We start from the raw sequence: 17,487 nt of genomic DNA on the forward strand, positions 1-17,487 counted from the left end.
GCCAGTCTTGACAGACTCTAGGGTTGTGCGCTCATCTCACTCTAGAGGCCAGGAGCCAGCGCTGTCCGCAGACACTTCCGGGTCATGTGGCCAGCGTGACAAAGCTGCTCTGGTGAGCCAGTGCAGCACACACGGAAACGCCATTTACCTTCCCGCTAGTAAGTGGTCCCTATTTATCTACTTCCACCCGGGGGTGCTTTCGAACTGCTAGGTTGGCAGGCGCTGGGACCGAGCAACGGGAGCGCACCTCGCCGCGGGGATTCGAACCGCCGACCATGTGATCAGCAAGTCCTAGGCGCTGAGGTTTTACCCACAGCGCCACCCGCATCCCTGCATACTGGCATACTGAATGCTTAAAGAACAGGGTAGTTTTTGTTTTTACAAATAAATAAATAAATAAATAAATAAATAAATAAATAAATAAATAAATAAAATAAAATAAAATAATAATAAGTAAGCAAGAAATATTTGTTTTAGTCTGCCAAAAAACATACTCCTTTCCTTCTTCCCCTCCCAATGCCCTGGGAATATACACTAAGGCTAAATCATATACAACAGTTGTGGAGTCTTCATTCCAGCCACACTCTTCCTACCTGTAGAATCTTATAAAGCTCCAAGATGGAGGCCATGTGGCTTGAAGTTTCAGAGTCAAGGCCCCCAATGGCAGCTACCAGGTTCTTCTCAACACCACACTTGTAGTTGGGGATGGTTTTTCTATGATGAGAGATGAGGTTCAAAGTATTCTGATAAGTCATCTTTGCATCACAGTAGCTGTCATAGATCTGGAACCCCAAAGTGATGTTGGATAAAATGTAGGGGTTCTCGTTGACCTCATTCACTGCAAAGACTAAGGAAAGGACATGCTGGTAGTTCTTTGGCAATGCGCTGGAAAAAAAAAGAGGGATTATGCATGTGGTGGGGTTTCCTGCTTTTATCTTGCTTCTGGTGGACAGACCTCATGTTTTGAAAGTGGATAAACACACAAAGACATTATCCCACAAGATTCACATTTGGGGACATGCAATGAAACTGAATTTTGAAATTTCCAGGGGTGACAAAAGAACGTACAAAAGAAAGGTAAACTATGAAATTTATTCCCACAAGAGTTAGTGATGGCCAACAACTTATATGGCTTTAAATGAAGATTTGACATTTCTAATGAGAGATATAGCTATTAAGCAGAGTGGCTAGGTTCGCTCTCCACCATTGGAGGCACAATGCATTTGAATCCCAGTTTCTGGGAATAGGAGCTGAGAAGACTGCTGTAATGCTCAGGACTTGCTTGTGGGTTTCTCATGGCCATCTCGTTGGCCACTGTGAGATTACAGTGTAGGGCTACAACTCCTTGGCCAGAGTTAGAAGGACCTTTCTTACATTTGCTAGTTCTAATGCAGTCTCTGTGGAGAACAGGATGAAATGTATGGCACAACTGCTGAAGTGCAGGGTAGGAAAAAAGTTCAGAAGGAATATATATGGCTGCAGATGAAATATGAATTTCAAAGGATGTCAGTGCTTTGGTTTAAAAAACATTTCAGGAAATCTGAGTTAGTTAGGTGTGCCTTTCAATGTAAATTGAGCTAATGTTCTCCCCTATTCCTACTTATGACCAGTCCAGGTGATGGTCCCATTTCATTGACTGTAGCTCAATCTACTGATGGTCTGCCTCTCCTTTCTACTACAAATCCAACTAGCCAACACTGAGGAGACTGGTTTTTGACCATACTATCACGTTTATTATCAAATTTTTATTATGTATGTACATAACCAGAAGCTTTTATCCCCAAAAGAATAAAAATCATGTTCTTACACATATTCATCAGCAAGTGTTTCCTTTGGCTTTTCCGTGAAGTCTATTTCAGTGAAGACAGGTGAGAAGAACTGTGAAGTGATTCCACCAATAACAAAGTGCCCCGGCTGATAATACTGGTGTTGGACGTGGAAGAGGTCAATCACACAATGCAAAGCAGAACGTATCAAAAATAGAGGGAACAGCATGAGTAGGGTCCAGAAAGATAAACTTAACATCTTGAGATGTGGAGGTTCTCCTCTTAAAAATAAAGCACCTGTTTCAGTCTAAAATACTTATCATCACCCAATGTCATCACCTTCTGTCCTGTTGCTCTCCAGCAGCTCCAATCTATGTTTATAAATAAATGGTAGAATAGCTGTCATTGGCACTGGGGTGGGTTTTTATAAGCATCCTGCTGTTTTTCTGTGGCACATGGGCTTCAAAATACCACATGGATATTGCTAGAGAAAGAATGAATTGCTCTGTGTTAAGATAATAACATGGTACACAGCCCCCGGGGGGTTGCTAGGTCTGTGGCACCATGTGCAGCAGAAGCATTGAACAAAATATGTTTTGCCCCCTTGAAAACATATTATCTGCTTCGTTGCAGATTGGGCAGAGCACCAGGTTTCAGGAAGATCTAAATGAGTGTGAAAATAATAGGGGATTAGCCAGGCCATGGGAGAAAATAGAAAGGCTGGTGTTCCATTATGCTCCAGAGAAGGAATGTTCCAAAGTATAGAAAATGCCTTGCATGAAAAAGTGGTCAGGTCCAGCATCTTGACTAACAAAGGAAGGAAGAAATAGTTCACTGAGAACTTGGCCAGTGTTAACAGGTGGTTTTGTGGTTTTTTGGAAGTATGATGTCCATTCGCATTGAGCACTTCCTTGCTTACTTTCAGGCTGCCAGAAAAGGCCCTCTGTCTGTTTTCTGATACTGTAAACAGAACCAGGCACACTGATTGCTCAATAATCAAGGAGTCAGCACATGGCACATCTGTCAGATAACCATGTCAGTTGCAGAAGCTAAAGTTCTGTCCTCTCTCCCCCTTATTTATACCTCTGTCCTTGCATTTTTTTCGCTGTGTCTCAGCTTTCTTGATCATTCTAGCCTTTCCCCATCCCTCCTTTCCTGCGCTGGGAATGGAGCAGGGGAAGGAGCTGAATCAGTACTGTATTGCAGAGCAGGAGACACAGTCCCTGCTCCTTCTCTATCAGTACCTGCTGCTACCTCAAGCCTCTCCCCTTCACCCTCACTCTCCGCTGGTGATTCCTCCCTGTCCCACCAGTCTGAACCTGGTTCAAAATCCCCTTCACCCTCAGGTGCCGCCTGGCTGCCACTACTCTTCCTCATCCATCCAGACCATGACACTCGCTGCGTGCAGTCTCAGGACTTACCTCAGAGCATGGCCGGGTTCAGGACAAGGCCTCTTTCTTGCCTACATGAGGGATTAAGTTTTCAGATCAAAGTGATATGTGGGGGCAGCAGGTATAAAGGGGATGTTTATTAAAACACCCAAGGAAAACCCAGATCAGAGCTGCATATCTTAAATAAAATGAAAATGTGGTACAGGGGATTGTGGGCAGTCCCAGAGCACTTCAGAGTAAAGTGTGTGGCATGATAGAGGCAATGGCACATCCACTCTTTAAGAAAACCTTTTTGGACCCAGAAGCTATGACCCAGAAGCTACGAGCCATAAACTATGATCCAGTGACAGGAGTACCAAGGGGGGGTTGGGGGCTTCCCCTGAAAATTTTCAAGGAAAGGGCAGGGCTCCTTCAACATTTAATAACAGCCATTGTGGTGCAGGCCAAAGGGCACGCTCGCGTCACCCCACTTTGCCATCGCAATTGAGGGGGCACGGGCCACATGATGTCAGCATTCTGTGACCCGTGCGGAAGCAATGGGGCATCTGCATGACATGTCAACACACCCCACATTGTGTGCAAGTAACATCAGAGCAGCCCACGGCATGTGTGCATGGCCTGCTGACATCACACTGCCCAGGCAACCCCGATCACAGGGGCAAGGCAGCGTTCATGCCCAGTGACAAATAATCCCTTTGGGGCAAGATACTTGAGATGGTGGTGGGTGTCCAGCTCCAGGTACACTTAGAGGAGACTGAATGTCTGGATCAATTTCAGTTTGGTTTCAGGCCTGGTCAAGGCAACTATACTGACTTGCTTGCCCTGGCTGGTGATATTTTCGGGAGAGAGAAGGAAGGAGTGCAACCCACCACATTATTCTCGGTTGTCTGTTTGTTCTGCAAATTTGCTCAGACTAGTCTTTAAAACCCTAAACAACTGAGAGTGCATCTCCTTCTCTACAGACTCTCTTCAGTTTTATCATCTCCTAAGAATCACCTTCTTAGTAGTTTCACTGCCCTCAGACATATCAGGGTAGGTTGGTCTGGGATTAGATTAGATTAGATTTAGATTTATTGTGGCCATTGGCCCATAACGAAAACAATACATCCAAATTTATCCATAAACAATACAATTTAAACAGTTCCAAGTTAAAACACCCATATAAAACCAATTTTACTTCAGTTAAGTAAACACTATACACAATAAGCTCCCTCTATGTAAACCGCAATTCAAATCCATCAGATTTTGGGGGGCATGCGTCTTGGTTCTGGCACTTATTAATGGTTCTTAAATTTAGCTAAGCTGTCAGAGTCATACAGTGCTCCATTTCTCCTCTTTTGAAATAAAACATTAATCAGGTATCTAGCGACTGCAAGGGAACTACTTGTATCTTCGTCGTTTAATAAGTATATTATTTGGGCTTCCTGAGGTCCGTCAGCAATTCTCGATATATATGGGGCCAGAAACTTGGACCATGAAGCCGAATGTAATGGACAACAGAAGATTATATGATATAACGATTCTATAGATCCACTTTTACAGTCACAGAGGAGTAAGATCTGTCCGTTGGAGAGTCTGTTACCCAACACATTTGATGGGAAAACATTGAGTCTAGCCTTTATAAAGGCATACCTGTACGTCACCACAGATAAGGTAGTTAAATAAGATGGAAGTTTCGTTGGTGGTGTTAAGCCAAGGTTTATCGGCGAACAAGTGCCACATGTCGCAATATTAAATTGTAAATCCATCTCCTCTAATTTGTGAGTTATAATTCTCTTGGCAGAGATTAAATCCAATTTTAATAGTTCAGATGGAGATAGTCCAAGGGACACAAGTTTCCCATGTATTATTTTTGCCCAGGGGCTAGGGAAGTCATCTCTCCAGAGACACTGTATCAAGTGGAGATTTGGAAGTTTATGCCATAATGCCAACCGGTAACAGATGATGCATTTCCATAATGTGGTTTCTAAAGATGTAACATTTAGTTCCAGTCGTATAGTAGTATTAGACCTGGGTAATTTTAGCACCCTTCTTAGAAGCTGGTTTTGGATTACCTCCTTGGTAGTTTCACTGCCCTCAGACATATCAGGGTAGGTTGGTCTGGGAAAAAGCATTCTCAGTGGAGGCAGTGTGGCACCATAGCTACACAGCTTGACCTTGACCTTTGACATTTGAGATATGTCTTTTCCCACCCTATTTGTGGGATTGCTATCAACCTAGATTAGTCCAGGATCCCACCATCCACAAGAAAAGAACACACATTTGAGAACCATAACCCGGATCAGGTTGACCTCCTTATACATGCCCCAGGTGAATAAAGAAGGAAGGTGTGAGTACATCTCCCATTGTTGCAATTGCTTTCTCCTGCTTCCATATATTTTCAAATGGACACACAGCAGAGTAATGCAGAAGCAATCGGTAGTAAGTGTTTATTTTCAGAACTAAACCAGCTGCTTTATTATTTATTATCTGCTTAAGAGTTGAGAATCCATTGCCATGCACTGCAGCTTCCTTGGGCAGTTCCGCCTGTTCCAAAGAATAAACATCTGCTACTAAAATGAAATCAAATTATTTTATTTTTTAAATCACCTTTAAAGGGCAAACTATATCCAGAGATCAAAATTGTGTCTACACTATACAGGAAAAAAAATATTCCATCTCCATTGATTCTGGAATAAAATATGATGTACATGCAGACTAAGGCATCATTCTTTAGACAAAAGTGTAGAATATTCTGAGGAACACAAGAGCATTTATAAATCTGCTGTCTCTGACAGAAGCAAAACATCATACTTTCAGGCTATAATGGGACACATTGGAAACATTTGCTTTTCCTACATAAATGGAAGCAATGCCTGTTCCAGTCAACTGTGCTTACTTTGGAATTGGGTTTCGTCTGGTAGATTGTTACTTTTTTCTCTTTTTTAGCTGCTCTTTTGAGTTGAGTTCAGGCTTGAAGACAATGAAATAACATTTTGGGGAGAAGATACAACCCAACTGGAGGCCAAGATGGAGAAGATCTCCACAGCCACTATGGACTTCCCTTTGGTACTTAAATAGGATGGAACAAAAGAAAGCCACACACTGCAAAACACCAACATGCTGAAGGTGATAAATCTGGCTTCATTAAAAGTGTCCGGCAGCTTCCGGGCAAAGAAAGCCACAACAAAGCTGACAAGAGCCAGCAACCCCATGTAACCAAGAACATAGTAGAACATGTTGGCTGAACCTTCATTGCATTCCACTATGACTTCCACGGTATACTATTAGAATGGGAGACGAAAGATGAAGAGGTAAAATTAGTTATGATTAAATGGGTACAAGATGTAGGTCACAACATTATGATGGTAGACTGGGAAAAATTATGGAAAAGTGATTTAAAATTTACAGATGGTTCCCTATTGAAGGAGAATTAAATGAAGATGATGTACAGATGGTATATAACACCAGTGCACTTAGGGGAAATGTACAAAACTAGTTCAAATATAAGTTGGAAGTGTAAGCAACATCTATATCAAGAGAATGTGAAAGCTGAACCCTTCCCAAACACACAAACCTTAAAACATTTAAAACGTTATCCACTATAATGATTTCAATAGTTAGATTGTTACTTTTTTCTCTTTTTTAGCTGCTCTTTTGAGTTGAGTTCAGGCTTGAAGACAATGATATAACATTTTGGGGAGAAGATACAACCCAAGATTCCAGCACTGGAGGCCAAGATGGAGAAGATCTCCACAGCCACTATGGACTTCCCTTTGGTACTTAAATAGGATGGAACAAAAGAAAGCCACACACTGCAAAACACCAACATGCTGAAAGTGATAAATCTGGCTTCATTAAAAGTGTCCGGCAGCTTCCGAGCAAAGAAAGCCACAACGAAGCTGACAAGAGCCAGCAATCCCATGTAACCAAGAACATAGTAGAACATGTTGGCTGAACCTTCATTGCATTCCACAATTATTTCTTTAGGCAGAGAGTGCATGTTCAGATCTGGGAAAGGAGGATCAGTACAGAGCCATACTATACAAATACTTGCCTGAACAGAAGCACAACCAAGAACAATAGAGGTGGAAAATCTTGTCCCCACCCATTTCCTCATCTTGGATCCTGGTTTGGTGGCCATGAAAGCCAGAACCACAGTGAGGGTTTTAGCCAAAACAGAAGAAACAGCCACTGAGAAAATGATACCAAAGGCAGTTTGTCGTAGATTGCAGGTCAGCAGTTGGGGGCGCCCAATGAATAGCAAGGAGCAGAGGAAGCAGAGCAGGAGGGAGATGAGCAGGGTGTAGGTGAGATTCCGGTTGTTGGCTTTGACAATGGGAGTGTTTTGATGTTTGATGAAGATTCCAAACACCAATGCTGTAGTTGCAGAAAAAGCCAGAGCCAAAAGAGCCAAACTGATGCCTAAAGGTGCTTCATAAGATAGGAAGTTTTCTTTCTTGCTGATGCACCTGTTTCTCTCCTGGTTAGGATACCGATCTTCTTGGCACTGGAAGCAATCATCCATATCTTGAAGTATAAAGAAATCAAGATTACAGTTATAGCATTTTCAGTCTCACTGAGATACAAATATTTATGGTCAAAACAAAATAAAAAAATTCCTTCCAGTAGCACCTTAAAGACCAACTGAGTTAGTTCTAGGTATGAGCTTTCGTGTGCATGCACACTTCTTCAGATACACTGAAACAGAAGTCACCGGACCTTTCTATATAGTGAGAAGGTGGGGAGGGGTATTACTCAGAAGGGTGGTGGGAATGGGTGATTGGCAGATAGCTGCGATGAGCCTGTTGACGACTCTTAACGACTGCAATAGGTCTAACAGGAAAAAGCAAGGGGTGAGAAGGTGAAAAATGGCTTTGTCATGTATAATGAGATAAGAATCCAATGTCTTTATTCAAACCAGGTCTCTCCATAGTTTTAAGTTTGGTGATAAGTTGCAATTCAGCAGCTTCTCTTTCCAGTCTATTTCTGAAATTCCTTTGTAATAGAACAGCTACTTTGAGATCTTGTATAGAATGTCCTGGGAGATTGAAGTGTTCTCCTACTGGTTTTTCTGTCTTGTGGTTCCTGATGTCGGATTTATGTCCATTTATTCTTTGGCGTAAGGTCTGGCCTGTTTGTCCAATATAGAGAGCTGAAGGACACTGTTGGCATTTTATGGCATACACAATGTTAGACGATGAGCAATTAAATAGTCCCGAGATGGTATGTGTGATGTTGTTGGGGCCAGTAATGGTGTTGTCCGGGTGTATGTGGCAGCAAAGTTGGCATCTGGGTTTATTGCAGGCTCTGGTGCCAGTGTCCGTGTTAAGTCTGGTTATAGTATTATTGTGGGTTAGGAGTTGTTTAAGATTGGGGGGCTGTCTGGAGGCAATGAAAGGTCTTCCTCCCAGAGCTTGAGAAAGAGAACTGTCATTGTCCAGGAGAGGTTGTAGATCTCTGATGATGCGTTGTACTGTTTTAACTTGGGAGCTGTATGTGATGACTAGAGGTGTTCTGTTATTTTCTTTTTTGGGTCTGTCTTGCAGCAAGTTCTCTCTGGGTATCAGTCTGGCTCTGTTGATCTGTTGTCTCTCACCTAAGAGATCTACAGCAAACCTTTTTAGAACTAAAATACCCAGCAGATGAAGTTAGACAACAGATCAACAGAGCCAGACTGATACCCAGAGAGAACTTGCTGCAAGACAGACCCAAAAAAGAAAATAACAGAACACCTCTAGTCATCACATACAGCTCCCAAGTTAAAACAGTACAACGCATCATCAGAGATCTACAACCTCTCCTGGACAATGACAGTTCTCTTTCTCAAGCTCTGGGAGGAAGACCTTTCATTGCCTCCAGACAGCCCCCCAATCTTAAACAACTCCTAACCCACAATAATACTATAACCAGACTTAACACGGACACTGGCACCAGAGCCTGCAATAAACCCAGATGCCAACTTTGCTGCCACATACACCCGGACAACACCATTACTGGCCCCAACAACATCACACATACCATCTCGGGACTATTTAATTGCTCATCGTCTAACATTGTGTATGCCATAAAATGCCAACAGTGTCCTTCAGCTCTCTATATTGGACAAACAGGCCAGACCTTACGCCAAAGAATAAATGGACATAAATCCGACATCAGGAACCACAAGACAGAAAAACCAGTAGGAGAACACTTCAATCTCCCAGGACATTCTATACAAGATCTCAAAGTAGCTGTTCTATTACAAAGGAATTTCAGAAATAGACTGGAAAGAGAAGCTGCTGAATTGCAACTTATCACCAAACTTAAAACTATGGAGAGACCTGGTTTGAATAAAGACATTGGATTCTTATCTCATTATACATGACAAAGCCATTTTTCACCTTCTCACCCCTTGCTTTTTCCTGTTAGACCTATTGCAGTCGTTAAGAGTCGTCAACAGGCTCATCGCAGCTATCTGCCAATCACCCATTCCCACCACCCTTCTGAGTAATACCCCTCCCCACCTTCTCACTATATAGAAAGGTCCGGTGACTTCTGTTTCAGTGTATCTGAAGAAGTGTGCATGCACACGAAAGCTCATACCTAGAACTAACTCAGTTGGTCTTTAAGGTGCTACTGGAAGGAATTTTTTTTATTTTGTTTTGACCATGGCAGACCAACACGGCTACCTATCTGTAACTACAAATATTTATGGTTTAGGATCAGGAAACTTTGAATTTTACTGCACTATAATTCAATATAATTTACAACATACACAATAGAGAAACATATCTTTTTCAGGAAATTCTTAGAGTGTTAATATGTTTTGTCTTTAAGTTAACTTATTTTTCGGTGGATACTTTCCAGTGGATAATTAAATCAGAAATAAATCTAAATAATAATTTTCAGAGAATTTTTGTTTACAAACTCATAAATTTTTTTGGTGCGTTTAGAGGGATAAAGTCCCTATGCTAGCACTAAGAACTTTCAAGCTATTTGGATTGAGAAATATTAATTAAGCTTTAATGTTTCACAGCTTACCAGTAGACATGGTTGTAAAATAGGAAGTTTCATTTACCAATATTCACAGCCTTTCTGATCCCAGAAGGGAGGCTTAACATCAATGGAATATCAACAGTGCTAATATAACCTAGTTATCACATCTAGGAATATGGTAAAAAATACTCTTGAATTGACAATTCTAGAGTTTTGGTGATTAAGTGAGTTGCTGTCCATGCAATCCATGCATTTTACAGGTGTGGAGTTAAGCTCAAACTATGTTGGTTGGCTGTTTATTCTATTGTTTAAGATAGAACACTTGTATCTCTAACACACTATTTTTAAGGAAGACATTCTGAAATATATGGAATTACATATTTTTAAAATAGCTAATGCCACTAGTTGTTGCCAATGATAGCAGAGCCAATTAAGATGCACCATATGAGAGGTTGTTATTTTTGTTGTTAATTAGAGTGTTTTTCAGCTTCTTCCTGGACAGCAACAACAACAAAACATTACCCTTTCCGTGATCTCCATCTCTTCCTCTTGATATAGCAATTTCCATCACAGATGTTACAAATGTTTGTATTTGTATTGTGTTTGCATTGTAAATTTATTTCACAAAGAATAAATGGTATTGAGGAAAGAAGGAGGAAGTTGGTAGTTGGCGGATGGCTTATTATTCTGTTAGTTGCATGTTTGACTGAGAACATGGGAGTGTGGTGACTTCAAGCAGACACTGTCTGGAGGAGTTTCAGAGGACAGGCAAGCTATGGATTATTAGCTTATGCTCTGCTATGAAGCAGCTTTAAAACAAAGAAGGACTAAACCATCTCTTGGGTTCAAGGGACAGAAATACATTGCATTCATTAATATATATCTACCTGACATGTTTTATCTGGTGTAAGGCGTCTATTTTTTCTCAAATAGCTAACAACAAACCCTCTCTTGGGTTCAAGGGACAGAAACACAGTATAGATATCAATATCAATATCAATATCAATATCAATATCAATATCAATATCAATATCAATATCAATATCAATATCAATATCAATATCAATATATATGAATGAATAATACTTGTTGTTCAACTGTGGCCAACCTGACAAGTAATGATTCATCTTCATGTCTTGTGTAAGGCATCTATTCTACCACAAATAGCTAAAAAAGTTGATATACTGTACCATACAGTCCCTACAAGAATAAGAATAAGAATAAGAATAAGAATAAGAATAAGAATAAGAATAAGAATAAGAATAAGAATAAGAATATGTTATTTATACCACACTCATCTGGCTGGGTCTCCCCAACCACTTTGGGTGGCTTTCAACAGAAGATTAAGAGAAATTGATGAACTATGCAGAATTGGCTAAACTGACATACAAACTGCGAGATAAGGACAACTGTGACTTTAAAGAAGAATGGGAACTTTTTACAAATTACTTAAGAAGACAACAAAATGAATTGGAATCCTTGGCAGGTTTTGAATAAACATACACAAATTTATTAATTGATAACATGGTAGATAGATAATATAAGGATCTATACGATTTTATAATATGCAGAGAATAACATGTGTTGAGAAATCAGAGAGAGGAGCTGAGAGAAGTCTTGGTGGAGCAGGGAGGGTTTGATGGGGGTGGGGGGAAAGGGGAAAAATAATGAATATGAGATGTTTTGATATTTTGTTATGTTGAAATTGTTAATAAAAAACTTTTTTTAAAAAAATACATTAAAACATCAATCATTAAAAACTTCCCGAAACAGGGCTTCCTTCAGATGTCTTCTAAATGTCACCTAGTTGTTTATTTCTTTGACATCTGATGGGAGATCGTTCCACTACTGAGATCGCCCTCTGCCTGGTTTCCTGTAACTTCACTTCTCACAGTGAGGGAACCACCAGAAGACCCTTGGAGCTGGACCTCGGTGTCCAGGTTGAACAAAGGGGGTGGAGACGCTCCTTCAGCTATACTGGGCTGAGGCCGTTTAGGGCTTTAAAGGTCAGCACCAACACTTTGAATTGTGCTTGGAAACGTACCTGTCTGGTTTGAAATCTTCCCTTCTGGACATGGAGTACAATCATAGCAGCAAAATGGTTCCCCCTCTTTCCTTTGTCTGCTGCAACCTGGATGGCAGTAGTCATTACACAAGGCAAGGGGCACCACCTATCCATAATCAGAAGGTATTGCATGTTTTTGATTATATTTTTGTTTGTTCTTTGCCTTTTCATCAACAGGGTGTTGCATTGAAATAATGCACTCGGAGGGTATTTATTATTATTATTAATTAGCACCACTATCTTTACAATGGTTGTTTCAATCACCAATATTTGTGCATATTCAAACCAATAAATATATATATATATATAGAATCAAAGAATTGCAGCATTGGAGGCAACTCTTGGGATCATGTATTCCAATCCCCGCAATGCAGGAATATACAGCTGTCCTATAAAGGGATCAAACCTGTGACCTTGGCATTACCAGCACCATGCTCTAACCAACTGAGCCACTCAGGTACTAAACGGTTCAGGCAAATAAAATGTGCAAGCCAATGGACCTACTGATATATGTTTCCTTTTAAAATACATTTATACAGATGAGAAACGACAACTTGGTTCATTAAAAAAATGAATCACAGAATTAAAATTAAAGTTTCCTACGAAGCACAAGTTTGCATTGCATGCTTTCTGTGCTTCTCACATGTGGATGTTCTCATTCCAAAACATTTATTGAATGATTGAGTTTTAGCTCTCATTCCACGTTAAGAAAAACAACATCTCAAACATGGCAACAGCAGAAATACAGTGGGTAGGCAGAGGTGTATGGGAACCAAGGGAATGATATTAATTTACAAGTTCTTCCACAGAATTCCTACAAAGGCTCTAACCCTTTGCTGCTAGGCACACCATACCAAAGACTCTCCTCCCTGGAAGAGAGGGGAGTGGTTGTGGGCGGGAGCCCGAGCACCGCCCCTAGCAGGGGGCGTTAGCCCCCTGCCTCCATCTCACCTGGCTGGCGCCCACTCCCCCCGGTAGGCATCCAACCAGGTGCCACAGAGGTGGCGTGTTCAGCAGCCTTTTGCTGAAGCGCCAGCCTCTCCCCGGCCTCATTCTTCGCCGTCGTCTCATCGCGAGTCACCCATCCTCCACTCCCTTTGAGTTAGGGCTTAGGTCATTGGCCTTGCTATGGACCTTAGGTTGGTCGCCCTGGTTGCCCAGGGGGTCTGGTAGGAGTTTTTCCTTTTGGCATTAGGCTTTTTGGTTTTTTCGCCTACCTCGTAGCAATCGTCACAACTTTTCGTGGTATTGGTGGGTAGGTTAGGCATTGGAATAATGTGTTGTGGTGTGTCGAAGTGCTAGGTGTGGCCATCGCCTATGCCTTCAATTTTTGGGTATTCCGTTAAAGGAATCTGGCGGTCGTGTATTCTGTCCCATGCCTGCTTGGCGGGAGGCCATGGCACGACCCTCGGTGACATCAGGGGTGAGCCTATAGTTGGATTAGCATCAACAGGTGATGAACCACTGGTGAATAAACCCACTTGTTTTAGAGATCCATTGCCTAAGCCAATACCTTTTCACTGCTGTAACCAATAAAGTTGTGGCCTTTCCTTGCCCATTAACCTTATATCATGTGTCCTTGTGTCTTCATTTCACATTGCGGGGGTCGGGTCCTCGAACCACAACTACCTTCCACTGGTCAACAGAGCTTGGTTCAGCTAGATAGTCTAGGTATTTCGACCAGAGAATGAGTGCAGAGTTGCAGGGTTTTAAACCCTGGAAACCAAGATCTCTACAGTGACATGTAAACAACCCATCCCTAACCATACAAAGAATCAATGCAGCTAAAAGGAACTCATTCAGCAGGCTGTACATGATTATGAAACAAATCTAGTTAATGTCGACCTATAGACCTCAGAAGCTGCAATTGGGTCCCACCTGGTTAAAACTCTGGTGCCATGTAATGATCTTCTCATCAATAGAGAAATCACGGCCCAGTGGAGCTTGAGGATCCATCTTCCCAACTTTCACTCTTAAGAAGGACTTATTTGGGAAAGTCACCCAGTTGATAATATCAAATCCACCTTCTAGCTCACATTTCTCATTTAAAAAGACAGTGTCCCCCGCACTGTTGTTAAACAAGATATTCCTCAGGAAAGGTTGAAGCTACAGAGGAAGAAAGAGAACGGTAAATTGGGTAAAAAGAGAGAACACTACAAAGCTTCTGTTTTCTCATGCTGGGATCAATTCACAGTATTTGTTGAAGCTTCCCTTGAGTTTTAAGGGGAGACATACCTGCCCAGGTTCCATTTTAGAAACTAATTTTGTTTTTCATAATTAAGAAGCATTTTGTACCTAGAGGTAGGAGCTGCCTTCATTCAATGTAAGTAAAAAAATTTACTTTACAAATTTGCCTGCTTTATTCTGAGCAACAGGTAGAAACTGAGGAAAGATCAGCAGAACACAAATAAACAGAGATAAAATATGTAACTTGATAATTCCTAGCTTCACAGCCTCCTTGCCATCTTTTTTCTCCCACACATGTTGGATAGGAGGTTTAAATTTTAATTTACAGATTTAATCCTCAATCCATATCCATCCACCTAAGTTCAACATTTCCATTCAACTCTTTTTAGCTCTTTTCAACTGCTAAAAACATTCAAGCATTGCAGTATTGGCAAGCCATTTAACTTAAATTTGCCAGCATGCTTACATAGAATTTAATACAACAAAAGCTTTTGATCTGCTTATTGAATTTCACCAAACGAATGCAAGTGTGTATTCCTTGACAAACTATGTTAGCCATTACCTGGAAATAATGATTTTGAGGTCTCAGATAGTTACCAAGCACCATCTCTCCCTGTTTGGTTCTGGGTGCCAACATGGCATGCAAAGCATGTGCCACAGCATAGACGGCATTGTAGATGCTGTAGCTTTGGCTGGTCATTTGCATTTCAAAAAAAGCCCCAGGAAGGCTCTCCAGCTTCTCCTCACCAGTGCAGGGTTCCTCCTCCATCTCCACATCTAGAAATTGGCAACCAAATGCCTGTTGCCAGAAGAAGCTGATAAAGCCATCGGCCTCAGAGTGGGGATTTAGGTTGAGGAGGAAATGGTGGAACCCCTTCACCTCACTGGAAGGAATGGCAAAGGATAAGGCACCATGGAAGTTTTGTACATCCAGATCTTTGTGGTATGGTTCCCATGAGAAATCCCAGTCGGCGGTCATAACCCACATTTTGTTTATGGGACTCATACTCATCTCTCTACCTATCAGTAGCAGCCATTGCAAACCTGTCATGGTGTTTTTGTCTGCGTTGACAACAAATACATTGACGTTTGTTTTGCTTAGGGACTCGGCCGTATTCTGACTTTTCTCTATTAACCCAGTATTATCAAAACCCCTGTGGGTTACGATTCTCTCAGTGACAGCTATACAGATGCCATTCCGGGAAAGCTGGCGTGTTAACTTTTTCACAAACATTTCTCCTTTATCGTCAGCTGTGACAAATATCCCAACCCACTTCCACTGGAAATAGAGAAGAAGCTGAACCATGCCAGTGTATTGATGTTCTTCACTGGGGGCCATTTGGTACAAGGAAGAAATAGGGTCTTTTTCACTCAACGCTGGAGTAAATGAAGAATAGGTTATCTAGCAAAGAACAGAGGGTTTTTTAATCACCAGGTAGGATATCTATGTGTCCTTAGGTTTTTTATTCTTGCTGAATTCAATAACTTTCTGAATTTAAGGATTACTTTTTGAATTTGCTTTTGCACATCCCTGCTCCTCATTTTCCTACTTTTGCCATGTTCTATAGGCAGTAGTGGCTGGTGGAGTGGGTCAAGGGAACTTATTCGGCCTCTTGGGACAAGAGTCTCTGAGATGTATATTGAGGGCAAAAAGGAAGGGAGAGACGTTTGAACAGTGCAAATGCATTATGGTGAGTGCTGGATTGTATACATTAGGTGCAATTTCATCACATCAACCAAACTCTTCACCCCTACACCTTTCCCTCTGATTATGCCACACCAAAAATGGTGTTGGGAGACAGAGGCATAGGAAGAAATTTCCCGGTGTGGAAAATTTCTTGTCACCCCCCCACACACATTGATTTTTTTTTTATTTTTTATTTTTGCCTGCAAAAATGGTTTTATGTTATTTCATATTTTCTTACAAAGGAAAACGGCCAGGTAAACAGATATTTTTGTGGAGGAGGGTCAAGATATTAACTGATATGCATCACGATCAGCTGGCAATTACTGACATGATTTTCTACAGATAACTAATTCATTACTGCAAATGGTTGAATTCTTTGTCACATCATTTTCCTTGAAGCAGAGGCAGTGTTTAGCACAATCAGCTGGTGATTACTGACATTATTTTCAACAGATAACTATGTTATTTTTTTAAAAAAAGCAATACTTTTTTGTTTTAGCCTGCCAAAAACATTCTTCTGCCCTTCTCCCCCTCCCAATGCCCTGGGAATATACACTAAGGCTAAATCATATACAACAGTTGTGGAGTCTTCATTCCAGCCACACTCTTCCTACCTGTAGAATCTTATAAAGCTCCAAGATGGAGGCTACGTGGCTTGAAGTTTCAGAGTCAAGGCCCCCAATGGCAGCTACCAGCTTCTTCTCAACACCACACTTGTAGTTGGGGATAGCTTTCCTATGATGAGAGATGAGGTTCAAAGTATTCCGAAAAGTCATCTTTGCTTCACAGTAGCTGTCATAGATCTGGAACCCCAAAGTGATGTTGGATAAAATGTTGGGGTTCTCATTGACCTCATTCACAGCAAAGACTAAGGAAAGGACATGCTGGTAGTTCTTTGGCACTGTGCTGAAACAATACAGAGATTATGCATGTGGTGGGTCTTCCTGCTTCTGGTGGACAGAACTCATGTTTTGAAAGTGAATAAACACACAAAGACATTATCCCACAGGATTCAAATTTGAGGACATGCAATGAAACTGAATTTTGAAAGATCCAAGGGAGCCCTTGGCTGGAGTTAGCAGGGCCTTTGCTAGTTCTTATGACCTCTTTGTGGAGAACAGGATGAAATGTATGACACAAATGCTGAAGAGCAGAGTAGGAAAAAAGAAGGGGAAAATATGGCTGCAGATGAAATATGAAATTCAAAGGATGTCAGTGTTTTGGTTTAAAAAACATTTCAGGAAATCTGAATTAGTTAGGTGTGCCTTTCAATGTAAATTGAGCCAGTGTTCTCCCCTTTCCCTACTTATGGACAGTCCAGGTGATGGTCCCATGTCATTGACTCTAGCTCAGTCTACTGTTGGTCTGCCTGTCCTCTCTACTACAAATCCTACTAGGCACCTGCCAGCACTGATTTCTTTTTGACCATACTAT

At 41.3% G+C, this 17,487-nt stretch overlaps 1 protein-coding gene across 1 annotated transcript; it reads right to left on the bottom strand.

The window, feature by feature from the left end:
• Positions 1-1,825: 1,825 nt before the first annotated feature.
• On the bottom strand, positions 1,826-16,829 carry LOC309328403 (vomeronasal type-2 receptor 116-like; the record flags this gene model as incomplete). The annotated part of the gene is made up of 4 exons (XM_081838402.1): positions 1,826-1,923; positions 12,159-12,285; positions 14,058-14,285; positions 16,668-16,829. The coding sequence occupies 4 exons, from the start codon at positions 16,827-16,829 to the stop codon at positions 1,856-1,858; spliced, it is 585 nt and encodes a 194-aa protein (XP_081694528.1). The 3' UTR covers positions 1,826-1,855.
• Positions 16,830-17,487: the final 658 nt, after the last annotated feature.

The sequence above is a fragment of the Podarcis erhardii genome, assembly GCF_964252035.2.
Source record: "Podarcis erhardii genome assembly, chromosome: 13".
Lineage (NCBI taxonomy): Eukaryota > Metazoa > Chordata > Lepidosauria > Squamata > Lacertidae > Podarcis > Podarcis erhardii.